Here is a 24,694-nt window from a genome sequence, read left to right on the forward strand (position 1 = left end):
ATTTAAGGCTAGAAAGAGAGGAATAGGGACTGAGCAGACACTGACTTTATAAATGCACTGTACTCTATGCAGTACACTTTTCTAAGCATTAGAGGACAAGCACTATAGGTGGAGAAACAAATATTTGAACTTACAAATTTTGCCGTTTCTAAAGGGAATATCATTTAATGTTTGAAAGTTTTATAACATAATTTTCCTTGAGTGTCACACTAGGAACATTTCAGAGAGCTCAGTGGAAAACTTCTCACTTCTCTTTAGAGACTTTCAGACATTCTTTCAACAAGAGAGTTACAATGTGAAACAAAACCAGGCCTGACATAAAACATACAGAAGATCACTCTCTCCCTTGATGATGTATTGTCAATAAGATAATATGGGATCCATGAAAAGGGGAAGTCACCTTTCATTCCCTACTAGTTCTCAGTTGTTGACATTAAACCTTTTCTTTCATAAACATGGAGGTATCCTGCTGGCTAACAGCATCAAAATAAACACTAACCAAAATCCAGTGAGGTGGATTCTATTGGCTGCGGGGTGTCAGATTGACCATATCAGCAGGTCTGTCAATTCCTCATTCATCCCCTGCAGACAGTATTTTTTATATCTTTTTTTTATATGACACCCCGCAGCCAATAGAATCCACCTCACTGGATTTTGGTTAGTGTTTATTTTGAATCAGTCTTTGTCTACCTTACAATTTTGAAGAATGGCTAACAGCATCAGCATGATGCACACCATGAATTAGTGCTAGCTAAGATTAAACAAGTTATCTCTCACCTTCATATGGTAAAAGATGCAATAGAGGGTTGTATAACGCTGGGGAAACTATGTGAATCAAAAGCAGCTATATTCTCTGAAGATCTCTTCCCATTACAGGCCCTTACTGAACATGGAGTTATCATCACCGAATAAATGCCTGCTTTGCAAACGAGATACAGGCAGTCCCCGTTTTACGAACATCCGACTTACGTTGGACTCGTACTTATGAACAGTTATACTTTTGGTGTCTAACGAGCCCCTCTCCCTCCCTCCCTCCATTCTGTGCCCCAAGTACATGCCTCCCTCCAGAGGGTGTTTATCTTCTGACCGGCTCTCTCCTCCTTTCAACCACAGTCATTTCTCTCCCAGTGGCTCCTAAGCACATCCCGCGACTGAGCCGGAAGCCTTCCCTCTGACATGAGGAGTTTCCTCAGACGTCAGAGGGAATGCTTCAGGCTCAGCCATGGACACGTGTAGGAGCCACTGCCCACTGCTTTGTGCAGAGAAACTGTGGCTGGAAGGAGAAGAGAGCTGGCCAGAAGGTAAACACCTTGGGGCACAGAATGGAGGGAGGGAGAGGGGCACACTGGGATACAGGAGAGAGTGAGTACAAACTTCGGACAAAGGATGGAAGGAAGGAGGAAGGGGGCATGAACTTGGGACACACACCGGAGGGAGGGGAGAATGAGCCATAGGATGGAAGAATGGAGGGAAAGAGATACTGAGGTGGGGGAGGGAATAGAAAGGGAGAACTGGGTGTCTGAGCAAGAAAGAAAGAGATATGGTGCACATGGGGAGATGAAGAAAGAGGAGAATTGTTGGGCATAAGGAACATAAGAAGTGCCATCTCCAGAACAGACCCTAGGACCATCAAGTCCGGTGATCCACACACGCGGAGGCCCCGCCAGGTGTACCATGGCATAGTATTAGTCCCCATATCACTCCAAGCTTCTCATAAGAGATGCGCATCTAGCTTACTCTTACCTGCGTCACCTTAAGCCCCTCATAAGGAGGTGTACATCTAACTTACCCTTAAACACTAGAACGGTGGATTCCGCATTGGACATGGTGATGGGAGAGGAGTGAGGTAGAGATGCATGGGGAAGAGAGAGTAATGATGGAATTGGTGGTGGAGAGGGAACAGTGGGATAGTTGGAAAGGGATGCACGAGGGCCTCAAGGAGGTGGGAAGAATACTAGAATCTGAGTTACATACAAACTCAACTTAAGAATGGGTCAAAAAAACAGAACCCGTTCTTAACCCAGGGACTGCCTGTACTTGACACTAGTTTAAAAATTAAACCAGCAGAAATGAGCATAAAATTGAGTCAGTATTTTTATAAAGGACATTCTTAATAAATGCAAGATCCAAAAGTGGAACTTGAATTTCTGAACAAAGTACTGATTTATGAAAAAATAAAATTCATTATAAAAAAGTTTCCCCTCTCATTTATCATCTGAATTCCTGAGTGTTGGGATCACAGCTTAGGCACAGTCAATAAAGTTTGATAAATTAGTTACAAACTTAATTTCTTAAGGAAGCACCAAGAGAGTTCCACATCAAGTATTAGTGAATCTCAATCATCTATGAAAGTCAATCTGCCAGGTCCTTCATTCCTCATCCACCTCCTGTATCGTTTCCATCGAGGGTCCATAGCCATCTTTTTCTTTACCTCTTCCTCTTGCTCATGTTTATACACCTGTAACACATAGAACGTGGGTGTAAAATAAAATCAATAATGTACAAATAAAAAAAAAAAATCAAGCTCAAAGTGCTACTGAAATGTGGTAATTTTCCCAATTTATATACTTTTTCGGCTGGAGATAAACGGAGATGGTATGTGGTTTATTTACTGCAAGTAACCATTTAAGTGTGGAAAGCATACAAAGCATGGCTCATGGAATTCTTTCCAACCCTCTACATATATTGGGGGGGAGGAGAGAGAGAGAGAGGGGGAAGAGAGAGAAAGAGATAGAGAGAAGGAGGAGAGATAGAAGTACACAGGGCTGGAGTAACTCTTTGGTGAACCCTAAGCAAACAAGTGCACTGAGCTCCCCATCATAATATAAATACTAATCACACGATTAATCACATAAAGCGCTCACTCATATTTCCTCCTGTATAGTGCAATATATACATAGTGGATGTAAATTCTCAAAACTGACATTTCAATTCTATTATTGGTATATCAAATCCCATTACTCCCCTTACTAAACTAAAAATAATATCATTTATCATACATAGTAAATGACAGAAGATAAAAGACCTGAATGGTTCATCTAGTCTGTCCAACCAAACACAATATTATAAATTCATGATTTAAATTGTCTTTTTTTCTTAGATATTTCTGGGCCAGAGACGTAAAGGTTTGCCCAATATTGTGCTTAGGTTCCAACTACTGGAATCTCCAAAGGTCACTCCAGCCTATGTAAACCATCCCAGTCGTCAAAGCTTTCCCCAGCCCATCCTCAACTGAATGGCCATATATGGGACAGACAGTGCATGTCTGCCCAGTACCGGCCTTAGTTCTTCAATATATACCCATTATTTTATAATTAGAGATCTTCTGCGTTTTTCGAACTCTGTCACCATTTTCCTCTCCACTTCCTCCCTCGGGAGGGCATTCAAGGCATCAACCACCCTCTCCGTAAAGAAGAATTTCCTAACATTACTCTTAAGTCTACCACCCCTCAACCTCAAATTATGTCCTCTGGTTTTACCATTTTCCACAAAAGAAGCAGCTGCAGTTGCTTTCAATCCAAAGGCCACAGAGTCCAAGAGCCATTTGAAGACAAAATCAATTCTATGGTCTTGTGTCCCTTTTAGTATAACCCTCCCATCACTAGGGAGAGAAGTGCACTTGGTGACCTGTGCCACTAGGGAATCCACTTTCAGGGATGGAAAGGGGAGAGTGTGGCACAATGGTTAAAGCTACAGCCTCAGCACTCTGAGGTTGTGGGTTCAAACCCACGCTGCTCCTTGTGACCCTGGGCAAGTCACTTAATCCCCCCATTGCTCCAGGTACATTAGATAGATTGTGAGCCCGCCGGGAAAGACAGGGAAAACTGCTTGAGTACCTGAATAAATACATGTAAACCGTTCTGAGCTCCCCTGGGAGAACGATATAGAAAATTGAAAAAATAAAATTAATTAAATACGTCCACCAACGGGAAAGGCTTGGACATGGCTCTTGCAACTCATAGAGGACCCTCTGGCATCTCCCAGTGATCAGTGAGCATTTTTGCTATGTCTGGATGATCAGGGAAGGATGAAGAGAGCATTCCACTGCTGCTGACTGTCCAACCTCCAATTTCAGCTCCTGAAGGGATTCATAAATTAGTCTGACCAAAGCCGAGGGCTTAAAGAATCCCCTTGCCCAGATCCGAAACCTCTCCTAGATCTGGAACTTGGAGATCCATGCTGCTACATCCCCCGCAGTGGTAATGCCTGCCTGCGTAAGAAATGGCATCGTCAGGTTGTCTTGGTCATCCGTGTCATCAGCCAGCGAATCATCCCTAGAAAATCTGGACTTAAGACCCATCTGCACAGATGCCAAAGGAGGCGCAGATTGTGCCTTTTTCTTGGCCAGATAAGCCTGGAAGAGCATGTTAATAAATTCTGGGGGAAACCCCTCATCCGGGAAGGCAGCCACCTCCTGGGAACTCTGTTTGGCACTTTTGGAGGATTTCTTAGTCTTTGATGCTGAATCATGGCTGCGTTTCGCTGGTGCCACAAGCGCACTGTTCCCAGGGGCCAATTACAACATTATCCCAGGACAAGCAGGCAGCATATTCTTAACACATGGGTGACGTCACCGACGGAGCCCTCGGTACGGACCTTTTTAACTAGAAGTTTCTAGTTGGCCGCACCGCGCGTGCGCGAGTGCCTTCCCGCCCGACGGAGGAGTGCGTGGTCCCCAGTTTCTTCGTTTCCGCGGAGCGAAGAAGACGCGTGTATTTTTTCAACGGCCGTTGAAATCACTTTTTGCCTTCCCGCTCGCGCTTTTGTTCTCAATTTTTCTCCTTCTACCTTCGGGTTTCCTTTTTATTTGAATTGCAAAAAAAAAAAAAAAAAAAAACTTTGATTTTTCCTTTTTCTTTCGTTTTTGCCCCGGCGGGGCCTGTTGCCATTATACAGGCCTCGGACTTCGATTTTGCGGAGGCTATCTTCCCCTTCATGCCCCCGCAGGTCGGCTTTAAGAAGTGCCAGCGGTGTGCACGCCCGATCTCCGTATCTGACCCACACAATTGGTGTTTGCAGTGCCTGGGTCCGGAGCATCGGGCGGACTCCTGCACCCGCTGTGCCACTTTGCAAAAACGAACTCTTAAAAACCGAAGAATCCAGCAAACCCTTCTCTTCGGCACCGAGTCGGCGATGGATTCCTCACCTTCAACGGCGGTACCGCAAAAATCGGCACCGTCAAGCTCGACACCGACCGACCCCGCATCGGCGCCACTGGCGCCAGGTAAGCCGGCTAAGAAGCCTTCCTCTTCCCTCGAGCGCCCTCCTGCTACGGTGGCGACACCGTCCCTACCGGCATCGCACCGGTCCCGTAAACGCTCCGCCCCGATATCGGTGAGTGCCTCGTCATCGGCCTCCTCATCGCCGGGGCGTGGAGCGGCATCCAAGGAACCGAAGAAAAAGAAAGCGGTTCCGATGCCACCCCTAGATGACCGTATCTCGGCCATTCTACAAACTCAGCTTCAGGAGCAGTTGAAGAAACAACTTGAACAACTGCTACCCTCTATCCTGGCACCGCTCCTTCCGGTACCAGACCGGCCCGAGCCCCGCACCGAGCCCCCGGTGTCCACTCCTTCGGTACCGGTAAACACCTCTATGCCGATCCTTTCAGCCCAACAACTTCATGATGATCCAGTGGTTCATTCTCAACCCACAGTGGATCCTCCTCGGCACCAGGCGGTACGGCACTCTTCTCGGGACCGAGAACGACGCCGATCGTCCTCCCCCGGTACCGTTTCGGTGCGCTCTGGTAAATCTTTGTCCAAGACTCGCCACACCGCACCCTCCACCCCGGTGTCCCGACATGCACCAGAGGTCAGGGACCCTGATTTATGGGAGGAGACTCCCCTCGGTACCGAGGAGGATCCCTCCTCATCTGATGAGGAACCATCGGCACCTGATGCCACCTCTAAACCTGAACAGTCCTCTTTTTCTAAATTTCTGAGGGAAATGTCTGCTGCTCTGTCCCTTCCCCTGGAATCTGACTCCAAAAAGTCCCAAGCCTTTTTAGAAGCCTTAGACTTTGAGCAACCTCCTAAGGAGTTCCTCAAGCTTCCCGTGCATGACATCCTACGGGAGACTTTCTACAAAAACTTGGAAAATCCCCTCACGGTACCGGGTGCTCCCCGTAAACTGGACAACCTTTACCGTGTCATCCCTATTCCTGGATTCGACAAATCTCAATTGCCCCATGAGTCCCTTCTGGTGGAATCCACCTTAAAAAAGACTCAGGGCTCCAGTGTCTATGCCTCTACCCCTCCTGGCAGAGAAGGTAAGACCATGGACAAGTTTGGCAAGAGGCTTTACCAAAATGCCATGCTTGCCAACAGGGCAAACAACTATTCCTTCCATTTTTCCTTCTATCTCAAACACTTGGTCCAACAGCTGTCTGCCCTCCAGAAGTACCTACCTGAGCGCAAGGTCCCGCTATTCCAACAGCACATCTCTGGCCTTCTCCAAATGCGCAAGTATATGGTCCGCTCAATATACGACTCCTTCGAGCTCACCTCTCGGGCCTCTGCCATGGCTGTAGCCATGCGTCGCTTGGCCTGGCTCAGAGTCTCCGACCTGGACATCAACCACCAGGACCGTCTGGCCAACGCCCCCTGTCTCGGGGATGAGCTTTTTGGAGAGTCACTGGATTCCACCACCCAGAAACTCTCTGCCCATGAGACCAGGTGGGACACCCTGATCAAGCCGAAAAAGAAGGCACCGCCTACCCGACCTTATCGGCCACAAACATCTTATCAACGGAGGTTCTCAGCCAGGCCACTCAATCCGCCTCCCCAACAATCTAGGCGGCCCCGTCAACAGCAACATCACGCTCAGGCTCGATCTCAGGCCTCTCAACCCTCTAAGCCTCCTCAGCCTACTAAACAAACTCAGCCCTTTTGACTCTTCTCTCCAGGGCATAGCCAGTCATCCACCCTTGCTACCTCTTCCACAACCCATCGGAGGTCGTCTCACCATTTTCTCCAGCCGTTGGGAAATCATTACATCGGACCAGTGGGTCCTCAACATCATCCGCCACGGCTACTCTCTCAACTTCCAGACTCTACCTCCGGACAACCTTCCCGTAGAGTCTGCTTCAAACTCATCTCAAACCCCCCTCCTCCTGAGGGAGGTTCAATCCCTCCTCCTTCTCAATGCCATCGAAGAAGTACCTCCAGATCAAAGGGGGCAGGGATTCTACTCCCGCTACTTCCTGGTACCCAAAAAGACGGGAGACCTCCGTCCCATTCTCGATCTCAGGGACCTCAACAAGTGTCTGGTCAAGGAGAAGTTCAGAATGCTCTCCCTTGCCACGCTCTACCCTCTTCTTTCTCAACACGACTGGCTATGTTCCCTGGACCTCAAAGAGGCCTACACTCACATCTCCATCAATCAAAATTCTCGCCGCTACCTGCGGTTCCAGGTACTGCACCATCACTATCAGTACAAGGTGCTACCGTTCGGCCTCGCTTCCTCACCCAGGGTCTTCACCAAGTGCCTTATAGTGGTAGCGGCCTTCCTCAGGTCTCACAACCTCCAGGTGTTCCCCTACTTGGACGATTGGTTGGTGAAAGCACCTTCATCTCAACTCGTGCTACAAGCCACTCATCACACCATCTCTCTCCTCCACCTCCTGGGGTTCGAGATCAACTACCCCAAGTCGCACTTGCTTCCCACCCAGCGACTTCAATTCATTGGAGCAGTTCTGGACACCACGCTAATGAGGGCCTTTCTCCCCTCCGATCGCCAGCGAACTCTGCTCCATCTCTGCCGTCAGGTACTCAGGCACCCCTCCATCCCTGCCCGACAGATGATGGTCCTACTGGGTCACATGGCCTCGACGGTGCATGTCCTTCCTCTGGCACGCCTCCACCTTCGTACACCTCAGTGGACTCTCGCCAACCAATGGTCACAGACTACGGACCTTCTTTCTCATCCCATATCTGTGACATCATCTCTTCAGCAATCTCTCCAATGGTGGTTGAACTCCTCAAATCTTTCCAGGGGTCTGCTTTTTCATCTGCCCCCCCACTCTATGATCATCACCACAGATGCGTCCCCCTACGCATGGGGAGCTCACCTAGGAGATCTACGCACCCAGGGTCTGTGGACCCCACAGGAGCGTCGTCATCACATCAATTTCCTGGAACTCAGAGCCATGTTCTACGCTCTCAAGGCTTTCCAACATCTCCTCTGCCCTCAAGTCCTCCTCCTCTGCACGGACAATCAAGTCGCCATGTACTACATAAACAAGCAAGGCGGTACCGGATCTCGCCCCCTCTGTTTGGAAGCTCTGCGCATCTGGACCTGGGCCACGGACCGCAATCTCTTTCTCAGGGCGGTCTATATCCAGGGCGAACAGAACTCTCTGGCCGACAATCTCAGTCGCATCCTTCAACCCCACGAGTGGACGTTGGACCCCCCGACTCTGCTCTCCGTCTTTGCTCGATGGGGCACTCCGCAGGTGGACCTCTTTGCAGCTCCTCACAATCATCAACTGCCCCTATTCTGCTCCAGACTCTTCTCTCCTCACCGTCTGGCCCCGGATGCATTCCTGCTCGATTGGAGGGATCGGTTCCTGTATGCCTTCCCTCCACTTCCTCTGATGTTGCGGACCTTGTCCAAACTCCGCAAGGACAACGCCACCATGATTCTCATCGCACCTCGGTGGCCTCGCCAACACTGGTTCTCCCTCCTGCTCCAACTCAGCTCCAGGGAGCCCATTCCTCTTCCTGTGTTTCCTACTCTACTTACGCAACAGCATCAGTCTCTGCTACATCCCAATCTGTCTTCGCTCCACCTGACAGCTTGGTTTCTCTCGGGCTGACCTCTCCGGAGAACCTATCTCAACCGGTCCGCCTCATTTTGGACGCGTCCAGGAAACCGGCCACTCTCCAATGTTACCATCAGAAGTGGACCAGATTTTCCTCCTGGTGTCTCCGGCATCATCAGGAACCCACCTCCTTAGCGGTGGAAACTATCTTGGAATATTTGCTCTCTCTGTCCAACGCTGGCCTCAAAACTACCTCCATCAGAGTCCACCTCAGCGCCATCACTGCGTTTCATGAGCCTATTTTTGGAAAACCTCTCACGGCTCATCCTCTGGTTTCCAGATTCATGAGAGGCCTCTTCAACATCAAACCGCCTCTCAAGCCTCCTCCTGTCGTCTGGGACCTGAATGTGGTTCTCTCAGCTCTTATGAAACCTCCGTTTGAGCCTCTTGCCACTACTTCTCTCAGGCTTCTAACCTGGAAGGTGCTTTTCCTAATTGCCATCACCTCTGCCAGGAGGGTTAGCGAACTACATGCACTGGTTGCCGACCCACCTTTCACTGTTTTTCACCATGACAAGGTTGTTTTGCGTACCCACCCTAAATTCCTTCCCAAGGTGGTCTCAGCTTTTCACCTCAACCAGTCCATTGTGCTGCCCGTCTTCTTCCCTAAGCCTCACTCGCATCCTGGGGAACAGGCGTTGCACACGCTGGATTGTAAGCGTGCCCTTGCTTACTATCTTGATCGTACCGGAGCTCACCGAACAGCCCCTCAGCTCTTTTTGTCTTTCGACCCCAACCGTTTGGGTCGTCCTGTCTCCAAACGGACACTTTCAAATTGGCTTGCTGCCTGTATTGCTCTCTGCTACGCTCGGGCCGGTCTCTCACTGGAAGGAACTGTCACGGCCCACAGAGTCCGAGCTATGGCTGCTTCCGTGGCTTTCCTCCGCTCCACGCCCATCGAGGAAATCTGCAAGGCGGCCACTTGGTCCTCAGTTCACACGTTCACTACTCACTACTGTCTGGACGCATTCTCCAGACGGGATGGACACTTCGGCCAATCTGTGTTACAAAATTTATTTTCCTAATGGCCAACCATCCCACCTCCCTCTTTGTTAGCTTGGAGGTCACCCATGTGTTAAGAATATGCTGCCTGCTTGTCCTGGGATAAAGCACAGTTACTTACCGTAACAGGTGTTATCCAGGGACAGCAGGCAGATATTCTTAAGTCCCACCCACCTCCCCGGGTTGGCTTCTTAGCTGGCTTATCCTAACTGGGGACCACGCACTCCTCCGTCGGGCGGGAAGGCACTCGCGCACGCGCGGTGCGGCCAACTAGAAACTTCTAGTTAAAAAGGTCCGTACCGAGGGCTCCGTCGGTGACGTCACCCATGTGTTAAGAATATCTGCCTGCTGTCCCTGGATAACACCTGCTACGGTAAGTAACTGTGCTTTTTGGACTAGCTCCAGCTGGAGTTAGTGACAGGACCCCCTAACGGGGTGGAAGAACCTAGGGCTGACAAAACCTCACCCCCCCCTCCTGTGCCACAGAACATGTGGAACACGGCTGCTTGCCGGATAGCCATCCACCACAAACAGGGCATGAATTCAAAGTATCCTTCCTTGAGGAGTCCATATGAGTGGTTTTCTTCCAAAAATGAAGCTTGTAGTGGCAAAAAAACCCCTTTAAATTTAGATTGGGAAAAACCAAAATGCCTACCACGGGTGCAATTTTTAAAGAAAAACAGCCCAGGAAAGGCACTGAAACCCCCAAAACACTGTGATTTTAGGATTTTATGGGTGAGGGATGGGGGACTAGGGCTAACTCCCAAACTACCCAAAAACTATTTTCCAACATGCCCTCACTGTGCCAACCTTTTCGCAAATCCTTAAACTACTTTATTTGCTAAACACTTTGGAAATTAACTTTACCAAACTTAGTATTATTCTTTTCTGGATTTTTATTCGATAACTTAACTATTGTGAACCGAGTCGAACTTTCCTTGAATGATGACTCGGTATATAAAGTCAAGCATTAGATTAGATTAGATGTAGTGCTGGGAGCTACAGTAAAGGAAGCTGAAACAGCCTGCAGGGAGGTCCTCTATTTCAACAAACAGGACTGCTAGTTTTCTGACTGTCCCTCTAGTCCAGTGGTCTCAAACTCAACCCTTTTGCAGGGCCTCATTTTGGATTTGTAGGTACTTGGAGGGCCGCAGAAAAAATAGTTAATGTCTTATTAAAGAAATGACAATTTTGTATGAGGTAAAACTCTTTATAGTTCATAAATCTTTCCTTTGAGCTGTCTTAATAATAATATTGTAATTTATAGCTAAAGAGACATATGATCAAGAAACTGTTTTATTTTACTTTTGTGATTATGATAAACATACAGAGGGCCTCAAAATAGTACTTGGCGGGCCGCATGTGGTCCCCGGGCTGCGAATTTGAGACCACTGCTCTAGTCTGATATCAATGGCTAGGGACCTCTGCCACCCACGAACACTGCGCACGCAATCTGGCGGAGGAACGCAGTTAGCTCTGATTCCGGGCATCCCTCTATAGAGCCACACAGCCTACGATCAAATTCACACTGGACGAACCTGGGGTGAGCCAGCATCCAAGGGAACGGTCCATTAGCCCCCAATCTGAAGATGCAGGCTATCCAGAGGGTGCACTGCAAGGCAGCTAACCCCCTGAAAACAGACTTTATCCAAAGTCTGTGATCTCCTGCAGCCAGAGCTGTCCCCGCGGGGAACCCCCCCATGTAACCCCCCCCAATTTCTTATGTAACATTTCTCTTTATGCATTCAGTATTTCGCTGATTGTCCAGCCTTCTTTCAATGTGAACTGCCTAGAAGTCGTTTGATTATGGCGGTATAGAAAAAATAAAGTTGTTATTATTAGTTGCTTTCCTACAAGCAAGACAGAAGAAGCCTATCACTTCTGCTCATGTTTAATTTTTCTTCCCAATATTTTTATGCTTTTCATGAAAAGCATAAAAATATTGGGAAGAAAAATTAAACATGAGCAGAAGTGATAGGCTTCTTCTGTCTTGCTTGTAGGAAAGCAACTAATAATAACAACTTTATTTTTTCTATACCGCCATAATCAAACGACTTCTAGGCAGTTCACATTGAAAGAAGGCTGGACAATCAGCGAAATACTGAATGCATAAAGAGAAATGTTACATAAGAAATTGGGGGGTTACATGGGGAAAGAATACATGAGGGATTGGAGATACATGAGAGGTTACATTCGGGTATGCAGCGGGGAAATAGCATAGTGAGAGAAGGTCATCTGTTTAGGTAATGAATTTGTCAAATAGAGCGGTTTTAATTGATTTTCAGAATGCGTAGTAGGTTTATCTAGTTTTATTTATGTAGTTTCCCAGCCAGGATTGCTGTCTGTTTGCTTGGAACTTGAAGGTTCTGTCAAGGAACTGGCGTCCAGAAGGCAGTCCTGAGGTAAGAGGCGAAGGGCATAAAATTATGTAAATGAGTCTTGCAATATGGGATGCATAACCCACTTGTCCAGGAATAGAGCAGGGTTGTACAAGAATACGGCAATACACAAAGCCACCAAAAAGAAACAATTGTATGAATCCTGGACTGGTTTTCACAGTAAAGAGAATGTTGTGTGTGTGCTGGGCATATATTTTTCTAGGTCCAAGGCAGTAGGGGACAAGGGGAAGTTGCAGGAGAGCAAATTTTAAGGGATGGGGGCATCAGGTGCAAATTTTAGGGGTAGCAGCAATTTGTGGTGTGCTATACTGTGAGTTACAGGTAATTTTTGGGTGTGGGTTAATTTGTGGGATGATGGGGCATTGCAGAAGGTGTTGGCAGATTGCAGCATGGTGGGAGAGTTTGTAGATAATGGTTTTAGAGGGTGTAGTGGCACTTACAGGAGGTAGATTGGGGTTTTGCAAGAGCAGAAAATACCACCTTTTAAACTGCCTCGCCCTGTTCTCTAATTGCTACATTTCACTCTTAAATTTCTATGCTACAAAAGCTGGAACTCTTTCAAATAGAGATGTACTGGTCCTTTTTTTGGAGAGAGGGAGATTATTTCTCTGGAGCACTGAACACCCAAGATGGCCTATTTTCAACCTTGTGGTGTCTTTTTACCAGATTTTTCCTCATGCCAAGTTTCATTCCTTTCCATTAAATTTTTGGAGAGTTATTTTGTGCCTAGACATTCTCATGTCCTGTTGTATAATGCTTTTCTACTTTCATTGGGATGGAAATAATAAAAAGCCCTACAGCCAGTACTGATTATGGATTCCTCCTAACAGGTTACACTGTAAAACATGTGACCTAGCATCGGAGTGGACTTGATTTAAAGCACACTAGACTGACATTTAACACTAACAGAACTTAGTGGGATAAAAATGCTTTTTTACATTGTGAAAATTAAGAACCATAAAAAAATATTTTGATCCTTTATCGTTCAGACTATTGGTGCAGGTATTAGTTTTATCTATTTTAGACTATTGTAACATCATCTATTTAGGAGCACCCCAAAAAAATTCTAAGGAAATTAAGGATAGTTCAGAATACAGCTGTTCGATTGATTTTTGGTTTAAAAAAGAACAACCATATTAGTCCATATTATCATTTACTTCATTGGCTGCCTTTGGAGGCAATTTTCCTGTATCTGCTTTAAGCTGATATCGGGATTGTCTCCAGCTTACCTTTTTCTTCATTTTGTGTTACATAGACCATCAAGAGAAACTAGAAACTTCTACTTATTTGCTTATCTAAAAATTAATGGGTGTTGACATAAGACCTTCTTAGATAGGACCGTAGCATTTCAAGCTGGTAGGAAACAATCTTGGTTAGGTAAATGTATTCAGCAAGCTATGTTATCCTATTGCTGTTTTCGGAAATTAATTAAGATCACTTTGTTCGATAAGTTTATTACTTAATGAGAGTTTTACTATTGAAATTCTATTTTACAAATTTTTGTATTTTTTACTGTATTATTGTATTTCGCTGATTGTCCAGCTCTTTTTAGTGTAAACTGCCTAGAACTTTTGGTTATGGCGATATAAAAGAATAAAGTTATTATTATTATTAGTCAGAATGACTTGATTTAAATCATGGTTTTCTACAGACTCATTCTTGTTGATTTAATCTTAATATTTACAACAAGATGTCATCGGAATAGGCCAGTTCTTGATATACTACAGTCCACTACAGCATTCCATCTAATATCCTGTGGAAGCATTAGCTTGGTTCCACCCATTCTTTAGAGCTACAGCTACAAAATGATTGTTAGGAAGTATTTTGAAATTTCAACATTTAGTCTTTATTTCTGGGAGACTGAAGTCTTTGGCAGAAAATTAGCACTGCAACTAAATGTTATTAGCTTGATATTCTCTTCATGCTCTTCTTTCTTCTCATCTTGGATACATTTGCAGCATTGTCTGTGACTAAATTGTGTATTGGACATTTGAAGTTTTGTTCTCATTATTATTATTATAGCTTTTCCTACCAGTGTAACTCAATGTAGGCGCTGCTAGGTGCAATTCTGCAAACATTTGACCGACATGTAGCAAGCATTTTGATAGGTGCCTGCTAATGTAGACACTGTTTATAGAATTCCCCCCCCCACACACACACACGTTTCTTCAACCAATTATTCCCAGTCTTTTCCACTTTTTTGTTCAAGTTGACAGATGTTTCCTTATCAATCAGAATTTCTGATTAGTCACAGTATGGAAACATTATTGGTGAAACATTTAGATAAAATCCTGAATTATAGGGAGAGTCAGAAGGAAATTTGTAAATCTAATTGAATTAACAGCAACTTTGGATGTGATTCTTCTGATCTCTTCAAAAGTAGTAATTGGTGATCAAACAGGAATTTCTTACTTAGCCTTGAATTGGTTTTGCTTTTATTTTTCAAGACTTATCTATCAGGTGGCCATTAAATGATCAACTTTCCTCTATATTGTGTGGTTCCCCAGGGATCAGTTTTGGCACCTGTCCTATTTGATATTTTTCTTTTTTCATTAGCTTTACTACTTTATTTTCTGTGTCTTCGTGCCTATTTTTATGCAAAGATATCCAGTTGGTGGTAGAGAGCAACTCTTGGGATGCTGATGCACAAATGGCTTTAGATCAGGGATCTCAAAGTCCCTCCTTGAGGGCTGCAATCCAGTCGGGTTTTCAGGATTTCCCCAATGAATATGCATGAGATTAATGAATATGCATTGAAAGCAGTGCATGCACATAGATTCTCATGCATATTCACTGGGGAAATCCTGAAAACCCAACTGGATGCGGCCCTCAAGGAGGGACTTTGAGACTCCTGCTGTAGATGATAAATTAACTCAAATAAGTCAGTGGTTACTAGCTCATAAATTACATCCTAATCCTAGTAAATATGAGGCTTTATGGGTTGCTAGAACAATGATACCTCCCCTCTTTTGTGCCCAAGATAAATAAATCATCTGATTGCTCTTAAGCCTATAATTACATCACTGGGGGTTAGTTTGGATCAGCAATTAATCTTCTCTTATTATATCTTAAAGATAATTTCCATGGTCCTTTTATTACCTAAGGAAAATATGGTTTTAAAAAAAAAGTTTTTGGATGTGAAGGCAGCAAATATTCTAATACATTCCTTGGTTATGACTAATGTTTGATTATTTTAATTCTCTACTTGTAGATTGCCCTTAATATCTGATTACATAAATTCAATTAATTCAAAATAGGATTACTCTATGATTCCTAAAGAAAATGATGTACAACCTTTATTACAGAGAATTAAGGGCTCCTTTTACTAAGGTGCACTAGCGTTTTTAGCGCACGCACAAGATTAGCGCACACTAGCCAAAAAATTACCGCCTGCTTAAAAGGAGACAGTAGCGGCTAGCACACCTTTTGTAAAAGGAGCCCTAAATTCAAGATCTTGTGCTTTTTATTCTGGAATCCCAATGTACTTTCATAGCCTCTGTGATCTCAAGCCAATGTACAGAAAATTCTATCACATAAGCAATAATGGCTAGATGAATCATGGTGAACAGCTTCTGGTCACACCTCATTTATGGAATTCCTTCCCACTGGAAAATCATTTGGAGTTTTCAGGGTTGCAGTATAATGCTTCGAGTGTCCTTTACCAATTTGTCAACCTTTATCATAAGACTCATTAGTTGTTATGGGTTATCTACTGTGTTTTTGATTATACAAAATCAGCCTTTCCCGGTCCACAACCTTTATATTTTTTGGACCCATGACGCTAACATAGTTATCACCATAAACAACCTGCATGAAGCAATGAATTTCAACTGGAGGGTCTCCAACAGTCAGAAATTCTATCAAGGCAAGTGCTTAAATCACAGTTTCATGGCAAGTTGCTTAAAAACAGCTTCTTCACATGGACACTTTTTGTCAACTGAGGTGAAGGCAGAGATTTAAAAGAATAAGTGAACACATGTAGTGTGTCAGTGCTGCCATCTGTTGATGAATTATGGAAGTGGAGGCATTACTTTTGATGTAACCCTCATGTGAATTAATTGTTTAATGAGTTAATTGGCATTAACAACCAATCAGCTATTGGTGTTAACTGGCACAAATTAGTTGCGCACATAAGTTCCCTTACTCGGTATGCTATAAGATGCACCTATGAAACCCACAGAATGCAAATTTAAGGGGGTGTGGGCCTGGGAGGGGTATGGGTGAGTCAGGGTCATGCCTAGAACTTATACACACATCGTCTGTCAGTTATGAGCTTTTACACCAGCGATTGAACTGGCATAGGTGCTCACACCTAACATCAGTCATACAACTGTGGACTGGTGTAATTGCCAATATAGACTTCACACTTAACACATATCATCCCAGTGCTTAATATCAGGCAATCTAAGGTCATAATCACCTACCTCATAATTTTCTCTCTTCCAGAGTTCTCGTTGTAGGAAAGTGCTTTTTTGCTGTTCTTCTAAGCTGTTGAACTGAGACTGTGACATTTTCATGTATTTGCGTATGATGTACAGTTTTTCTTCTTCTCCATATTCCTGTCTTTTAATATTAAAAGAATAAACCCACCAACAATACCAGGCAATATACCTGCATACATAGACGGGGGCCAGGACGATTTGAAATAAGAGGATATCATATATTCTAGGCTTCTGATAGCCCCCTTTGATATCTATTTTAGTTTTGATAATGTCCCGGATGATTTCTTCCTCCTCCTCCCGGATTTCTTCCTTGGAACGCCTGCTTTTGCCTTTTTCTTTGGCTCTGTTCAGCAGACCCCGCTGCCTGGCAATTTCTGTAGCTTGGATGCGATATTTTGGCACAGTTGCTAGGTAGTTGATGGCTTCATTGTAGCTACTCCACCAGCTGTAGAACTAGAGAAATTAAGAAAAAAACATTTTCTAAAATACCCAATAAGCCAAAATCTTCCTCTTATTTTATAAGAGATTGAGGGGGGATGCACAGAACAGTCAGAAAACACCAGATGAACACCAATTTTCATTTAGCGACCAATGCTCAACACTAACAGAATGCAAATTATATGCACACTGTTGGTGCATATAAGTGAGCAGCGGTCAGTAAAGGGGGAGGGAAAACTGTTGGCACAGCTCTTGCGCTGCACTACACAGGAGTACTGGGGTATGCACACTAGACCATGAAGCCTAAGGATGCCTCAGTGTGCGGGACGGGGGTGTGAGAGCCATTTGATTACAGCCTGTCCCTGGCAGCCTAGGAACTGTAAGGGGATGGTGCTTGGTAAGCAACTGTGAGCCATTGTAGCGGAAAAGCACAGCCAGCCTGTTCAATACTCAGCATGGCTCTGTTACCTCCTGCTTCTGTTGCTGCTCCTGCCCTGGCTTCTTCATGGCTCTGCACCAGCAGAGCCTATCAAAAGGGAATAATCCTATCAAAAGGGAATAATCCCCCTATAAAATCACCTGCCCCAACGACTAAAACCTACCAACAGCTCCAGAGCTATCATTTTTTAGTCGTTAGGGCAGCAGGTTTTTGTGAGCCAGTTTTCTGAGCACTGGAGGGAATCATTAATGAGCTCATTTTAATACTAACAAGCTCATTAACATAGGATGTTCAGTCATTGCTGAAAGCCTCTGTGCATTAGCAGCAAAATAAGTCTAAATCAGCGGTCTCAAACTCAAACCCTTTGCAGGGCCACAGTTTGGATTTGTAGATACTTGGAGGGCCACAGAAAAAACAGTTAATGTCTTATTAAAGAAATGACAACTTTGCATGAGGTAAAACTTGTTATAGTTAAGGAAAGATTTATAAATTGCTTCTGATAATTTCAGCTATACACAGCTGAAAGCAGTGCAACATGCAGAAAGTAAAGTTTAGATAGGATGGAAATAGTTCAGAGAAGGGCTACATCATAAAACCTAAAGAAAAAAAAAGGTTTCACACATTCAACACATGCTCATTGGAGGAAAGGGTGGATATTACATGCCAGTAATTGAAATGTTTCAGCAAATTAAAGGAAAGCATAGTTATTCACAGAAAAGGAGCTAAAAGGTTTAATGGTCATAACATGGAGCTGAAGGATTTTTTTTACACTCATCAGTACTGTAAAGATTCAAGCATGCTCAGACACAAAGTGGATAGTATTAGAAAAATAGCAGTCTTCACCACTTCAAGAGCACAGACAAGAGGAAAGATAAGAGCAAGATAAGAAGTACAAAAAAGGAGCACAGCTCAGACAGGTCACTGGATTGGAGCCATAATACCCCTTTAATCAGGGGTGGTTGGGGCTGAGTGGGGAGTTGGTGTCAAGTAAGGTGTGGGGGTGGGAATAGGTAAGAACTACACAATGGAAGAAAAAAAAAAAAAGAGTATTTCTGTGTATTATCTTTGTTTTTATATCTTGTGGCAATACTAGTGACATTCCCAACTTGCCACAGGGGAATTATCAGGGCAAACCGGGATTAAAGGGGTTTAGAGCACATCAGGATAGTTTCCCCAATGAGCAGGCAAGCAGGGTTATCTATCCTAGATCCAGTTCCCATAGCCTGGATCATTGGCAAGCAAGCCCAGTGCAGCACCAAGGGAAAGCACACAGAAACAGGCAGAGAAGCCATTTTGTCCCCACACAGAAAAAACAGCATTTTCCTGACTGCAATATTCAGTCTAGCCAAAGGGGGAGGCAGAGAGAGTATTAGAACATGCCTATCTCATCCAGGTGTAGGCAGGACTTTCCCTTATTTAAACCTGACCCTGAGAGCAATAAAGAGGTCAGCAGCAAGGAGAGCAGCAGAGGAACCAGCAACTGGGAAGAAGCAGCACCCTTGTCACTTCCCAGGAGGATCAGAGCAGAACCCAGAGAACTGTCTCCCAGCAACCACCAGCCCGAGAGAAGTCATGATGTGGAAATGGTAGATGTGCCTGAAGCTGGGGAATTGCCTGACCCAGAGCTGTCTACATACCAGGAGCTGATGGAGATAGGTGATACACTTTCCTTTGAAGAAGGGCTGGGCAAGGCCATGGAGCTGGCTTAAACCTCTGATGAAGATGATAATATTTTTGCTGCTAGGTGCATTGCTGCTTGATACTGCACTCTCCCAAATAGCCAAGCTGGATTGATGCCTGACAGAAAGTTGTGCACAAGGGAGCTACATGCCTGTAGCACCATTGACAAGTAGAACTATGTTTGGGGACATTTCTTGTTTATTGTTGAACCTTGGTAACTTCTTTGTTAGCTGTGCCAGGAGATACTCTTTTGCTACTGGTAAAGGACTTAGGGAGCTGGATGTGGATGTTCCAGGAGAACTGCCTCAAGCAGGACTTTGATATTGTGGGTTTTTTCCTTGAATGGGTTTTTTTTCTGCTTTAAAGGAAAGTTGCCAATAAAGATTTTTTTTTCTAAACTGCAAAGGTTTAAATACTTACCTGGTTTTGATAAGGAACATTTACTAAAGTCTTATATATTGAGCTAAAGAATTGCACTGAAGTAATTATTTTGCCTTCTTTTTATTTTGGAGAAAAACCTGAGAGTTATTACAAGCTGGAAACCGGGCTATCTTGGAACCTGGCAGCTACTGAACAATCTCTCTCCTTTGAAGAGTGAACCATTACTATCTGTTGTTGCTGCTATTATTGTGTATGGTTTTTTTCAATATGCTTTATTTTGTACAATTACTTTAAGTGCAAATACTTGCACAATAAACCTTTGTTTTACATTTTTGAAACTGAACTCTTGTGTTTTTATACTGTTGTGCCTTTATGGTGTCTGGGTTGTCTGAAAGAAGGAGTGCTCAGTGTTTTAGGCTAGCACCCCCTGTAGGACTTCAGCCTTCTTGCTGAAGAGTGCCTCATTTTCTTTTATTGCCACCTGGTGGAAGGCTGCTGTAAGGTTAGCGCGGACCCTGGCCAGTGACTATCTTTAAAATTGTTGACAATATTTATGTCTGCTTTGATATTCTTTTGTTTATGATACTACAAAGTTCTGAAAAAAGTTCTTCCACAAGTTAAAACAAAATAAAAACCACACAATTACCCAGTAATTAACTGTGTTGATATGGTTGACAGTGGCCAGGAATTTTTCAGCAGAGCCAAGGAAACTTAGGCAAGTGTCTAGGAACTAGATTAAATATGGTAAATTGTATTCTCATGTACCCAAACTAGTAGAGAACCAATGAGGAAACAACACCTGTCTTGGAAACAGAGCAATAAAACAATCAAGTTTCTATAGCTATTTGATGGTATATATCTTTAGCAGTGTGAACCAGAAAGCACAGTTACTTACCGTAATAGTTGTTATCCAGGGACAGCAGGCAGATATTGTCAACAGTGGGTGACATCACCGACGGAGCCCCGCAGCGGACAGCCTCGAAAGCAGACTTGCTTGAAGATCTTTGTAAGAGCTTCCGAGTGCTGCACTGTGCATGCGCAAGTGCCTTCCCGCCCGAGTTAGAGCGCGCGTCTCCTGTGAGGAACCTCAGTTCAGATACCTAGCTAAGAAGCCAACCAGGGGAGGAGGGTGGATTGTGAGAATATCTGCCTGCTGTCCCTGGATAACAACTTGTTACGGTAAGTAACTGTGCTTTTATCCCAGGACAAGCAGGCAGCATATTCTCAACAGTGGGTGACCTCCAAGCTAAGCATAATGGGATGGAGGGAGAGTTGGCAAGTTAAGAAATTTTGCAAAACAGATTGGCCAAAATAGCCATCCCTTCTGGAGAAAGTATCCAGACAGTAATGAGAGGTGAAAGTATGAACCGAGGACCAAGTGGCTGTCTTGCAGATTTCCTGAATAGGAGTTGATCTGAGGAAAGCTACAGACGCCGCCATTGCTCGAACACTGTGTCCCGTGACTCGACCCTGCAGAGGGAGAAAAGCCTGAGCACAGCAGAAAGCGATGCAAGCCATCCAGTTGGAGATGGTTCGCTTCGAGACAGGATGCCCCAATTTATTTGGATCGAAGGAGATGAAAAGTTGAGGGGCTGTTCTGTGAGGCTGAGTGCGTTGCAAGTAGAAAGCCAAGGCACGCTTGCACAAAGTATGGAGAGCTACTTCTCCAGGATGAGAATGAGGCTTTGAAAAAATACTGGAAGAATAGCTTGATTGATGTGGAATTCTGACACAACTTTAGGCAAGAATTTGGGATGAGTACAGAATACCACTTTGTCATGGTGGAAAACTGTGAAAGGTGGATCCGCAACCAAAGCTTGTAACTCACTGACTCTTCGAGCAGAAGTGAGGGCAATCAGGAAAACTACTTTCCAAGTAAAGTACTTGAGATGAGCCCTATCAATTGGTTCAAATGGAGGCTTCATCAATTGAGCCAGGACAACATTGAGATCCCAGACCACTGGAGGTGTTTTAAGCGGTGGATGAACATTAAACAGTCCTTTCATAAAGCGGGTGTGCAGAGGATTCCCATCAAGAGGCTGATGAAAAGTAGCAATCGCACTAAGATGGACTCAGATAGATGTAGACTCGAGTCCAGACTGTGATAAGTGAAGTAAATAATCCAAACAGCAGCCAAGGAGGTAGACATTGACTCCATATGGCAAGTGGAACACCAAGCAGAAAATCTAGTCCATTTCTGGCTGTAACACTGCCTAGTGGACGGCTTTCTGGAAGCTACCAAAATATCCTGGACAGACTGAGAGAACTGTAAAGAGTCCGTCAGGTTGAAAGGTACCAAGCTGTTAAGTGTAGAGACTGCAGGTTGGGATGTAGCAAGGATCCTTGACTCTGAGTAAGCAGAGAGGGAAAAACTGGTAGAAGCAGAGGCTCCCTGGTGCTGAGTTGAAGTAGAAGGGAGTACCATGGTTGTCTGCGCCACCGAAGAGCTATCAGAATCACTGTGGCATGTTCTATCTTGAGTTTGACAAGAGTCTTGAGAATCAGAGGGAATGGAGGAAAGGCATAGAGAAACTGACCCATCCAATCCAGAAGGAAAGCATCTGCCTCGAGATGCTGAGGAGAGTATATTTAGGAGCAGAATTGAGGCAGCTTGTTGTTGAGGGGAGAGGCAAAGAGGTCTATTTGAGGAGTCCCCCAACGAACAAACACCTGACGTAGAGGCGAGGAATTGAGTGTCCATTCGTGTGGTTGCAGAAGGACTCAATTTGTCCGCCAGATAGTTGTGCTGACCTTGAATATATGCTGCTCTGAGAAAGATGTTCTGATGGATTGCCCAATTCCAGAGCTTCTTGACAAAGGGAGTGAGATCCTGTCCCTCCCTGTTTGTTGACATAGTACATGGCAACTTGGTTATCTGTCCAGACAAGGACTATGTTGTCGTGAAGAAGGTGTTGAAAAGCTTTGAGAACTCCACAATCTTATTGCTTAGATGTTTGTAGTGAAAATCAGATACCAAAAATCCACAGAGAAAACCAAAAAGAAAATAAAGAAAGAAAAGAAAACGAGTGATCAAGAGGACCGGAAGGGATATCAGACAACCCGGCACACAAAGATTGAGTGCTGGGGGCACTTCCTCATTTAACCCCACGGAACCTCCACCACCTAATTATATATATTTTTTTATATTATTTAGTAGAAAGTGTTACTTGACTGTGTTGCTCATTTCTTAATACTGATTATAACTGTTGTGTTGCTACATTATGTAACTAGTAACCATTACTTAGCTTTAGCTTGCTGACAAAAAATCTTTCCCCTGAACGCCAACGCGTTTTGATGTCCTTTATCAAGGCGACATGGGGAGCTGAAATCATACACAAAAGAAAAACAAAACAGCCCATTATACTCACAAACAATTGACAATATAAAATTCTAAATCAAAAAGCGTAAATTACTTACTATTAAATTATCACTGTGTACCACCAACCGGCTGCAAACGCACGCCGAGGCAGACTAACTCTGGGATTTAAATACCACCCACCTGGACAGCTCTTCCGGGGAACACCCTCATTCCCGCAGACTATTCTTAAAGGGGCCCTACCTCAAACTGCAGACTGGCTAGCCTATACATCGGCTTGAGCTAACCAATCAGATGTTTCATTTAACCCCTTAGGGGACATTGAATCTAAAACAAACATCCAACGGAGTTCGCAGCGATTAAGCCTCCGGACAGTGTTGCCTCCCTCCCACCCGACTGTGATCTGATCCAACACCCTCCATTTAAGCTCTCTTAACGTGTGCCCATGCCTGATCCAATGACGGACCAGTGGAGACGATTCAGAATGAGTATGAACTCTCGATTTATGCTCTGTTAAACGGACCCGTATGGGGCGGGTAGTTCTGCCCACATACAACATAGGGCAGGGGCATTGTATCACATATATTACATTTTCTGACACATAGGTGTTTTTGTGCTTAGTCTGATACTTAACCCCCGTACTAGGGTGGGTCCAATACTCCCCCGAGATAGTAAACTCGCACCACTGGCATGACCCACAAGGAAGATGATTGCCCCTAACTCTAGGGGCACTGTCTTGAAGTTTATAATGATTGAGCAGCTCCCCCAAATTCCTACGTCTACGATAGGAACACAGAGGGGTTTCTTCAAGAGTGGGGATGGCCAGTCTAGGAATGTACCAGTATTTTTTCACAATCTCAGCAACACGGTGGGCAAGGGTAGAAAACTCCTGCACAAAGGCTACCAAGTCATGGGACTGCTCCTCTCTAGCCACATCCTGCAACAACCACTCTCTGTGGGCGTGTTTAGCTCTTTTATACGCCTGTTTAACAGTGGCATACGGGTAACCCCGATGGTAAAATCTTATTTTCATGTATTTGGCATGACTGCGGAATTCATCTAGAGAGTCACAAATCCTTCTGAGCCTCAAAAATTGACTAATCGGCAAACTTCTTTTGAGGCTCTCCGGATGAAAACTGTGGAACCGTAACAAGCTATTGCGGTCAGTCTGTTTTCTATACAGCGAGGTCTGTAAGTGTGTAGCCCCCTTTATGATCAAAATGTCCAAAAACGGTATCTCCCTGTGGTTTATAGTGGCCGTGAATTTGATATTCTGGTCTAAGGTATTCAGGATATCAATGAAAGACAACAGCTCATCTTCAGTTGAGGTCCACACACAAAGGATGTCGTCCAGGAATCTCTTCCAGATTTTTACATTCCTGAAAGCTGGTAAAGGATAAATCAGACGTTCCTCCAAATCAGCCATAAACAAAGCTGCTAAAGAGGGAGCTAAAGACGCTCCCATGGCAATGCCATGTTTCTGCACATAGAACTGATTGTGAAACCAGAAATAACTTCTGGTTAACACCAACCGGGCCATTTCCATCAGTATCTCAGAAGATAAACGGGGTCTGATTGTTTGTTCCCTACATATGCTGTTTATTATGGCCAAGGCACTGTCCATAGGGATCATAGTATATAGCGCTGTCACGTCCAACGTCACCAAGATCCAATGCGGTTCATAGATATCCATATCTGCTATCAATCTAAGTATGTGGTTCGTGTCTTTTATATAAGATTTTATTAAAGGGACTTGTTGTTTCAAAAAAATGT

At 44.6% G+C, this 24,694-nt stretch overlaps 1 protein-coding gene across 1 annotated transcript in view; it reads right to left on the minus strand.

Moving 5' to 3' along the window:
- Positions 1-2,184: 2,184 nt before the first annotated feature.
- DNAJC25 (DnaJ heat shock protein family (Hsp40) member C25) overlaps positions 2,185-24,694 on the minus strand; it is a 42,671-nt gene continuing 20,161 nt past the window's right edge. Inside the window, exons 3-4 of the mRNA XM_033926331.1 lie at positions 16,650-17,120; positions 2,185-2,458 (exon numbers count right to left, since the gene is read on the minus strand). Of these exons, the coding sequence (XP_033782222.1) occupies positions 2,336-2,458; positions 16,650-17,120 (594 nt within the window). The 3' untranslated portion in view covers positions 2,185-2,335. The remainder of the gene's footprint in view (positions 2,459-16,649; positions 17,121-24,694) is intronic.

Source organism: Geotrypetes seraphini, chromosome 1, assembly GCF_902459505.1.
Source record: "Geotrypetes seraphini chromosome 1, aGeoSer1.1, whole genome shotgun sequence".
NCBI classification, from domain to species: domain Eukaryota; kingdom Metazoa; phylum Chordata; class Amphibia; order Gymnophiona; family Dermophiidae; genus Geotrypetes; species Geotrypetes seraphini.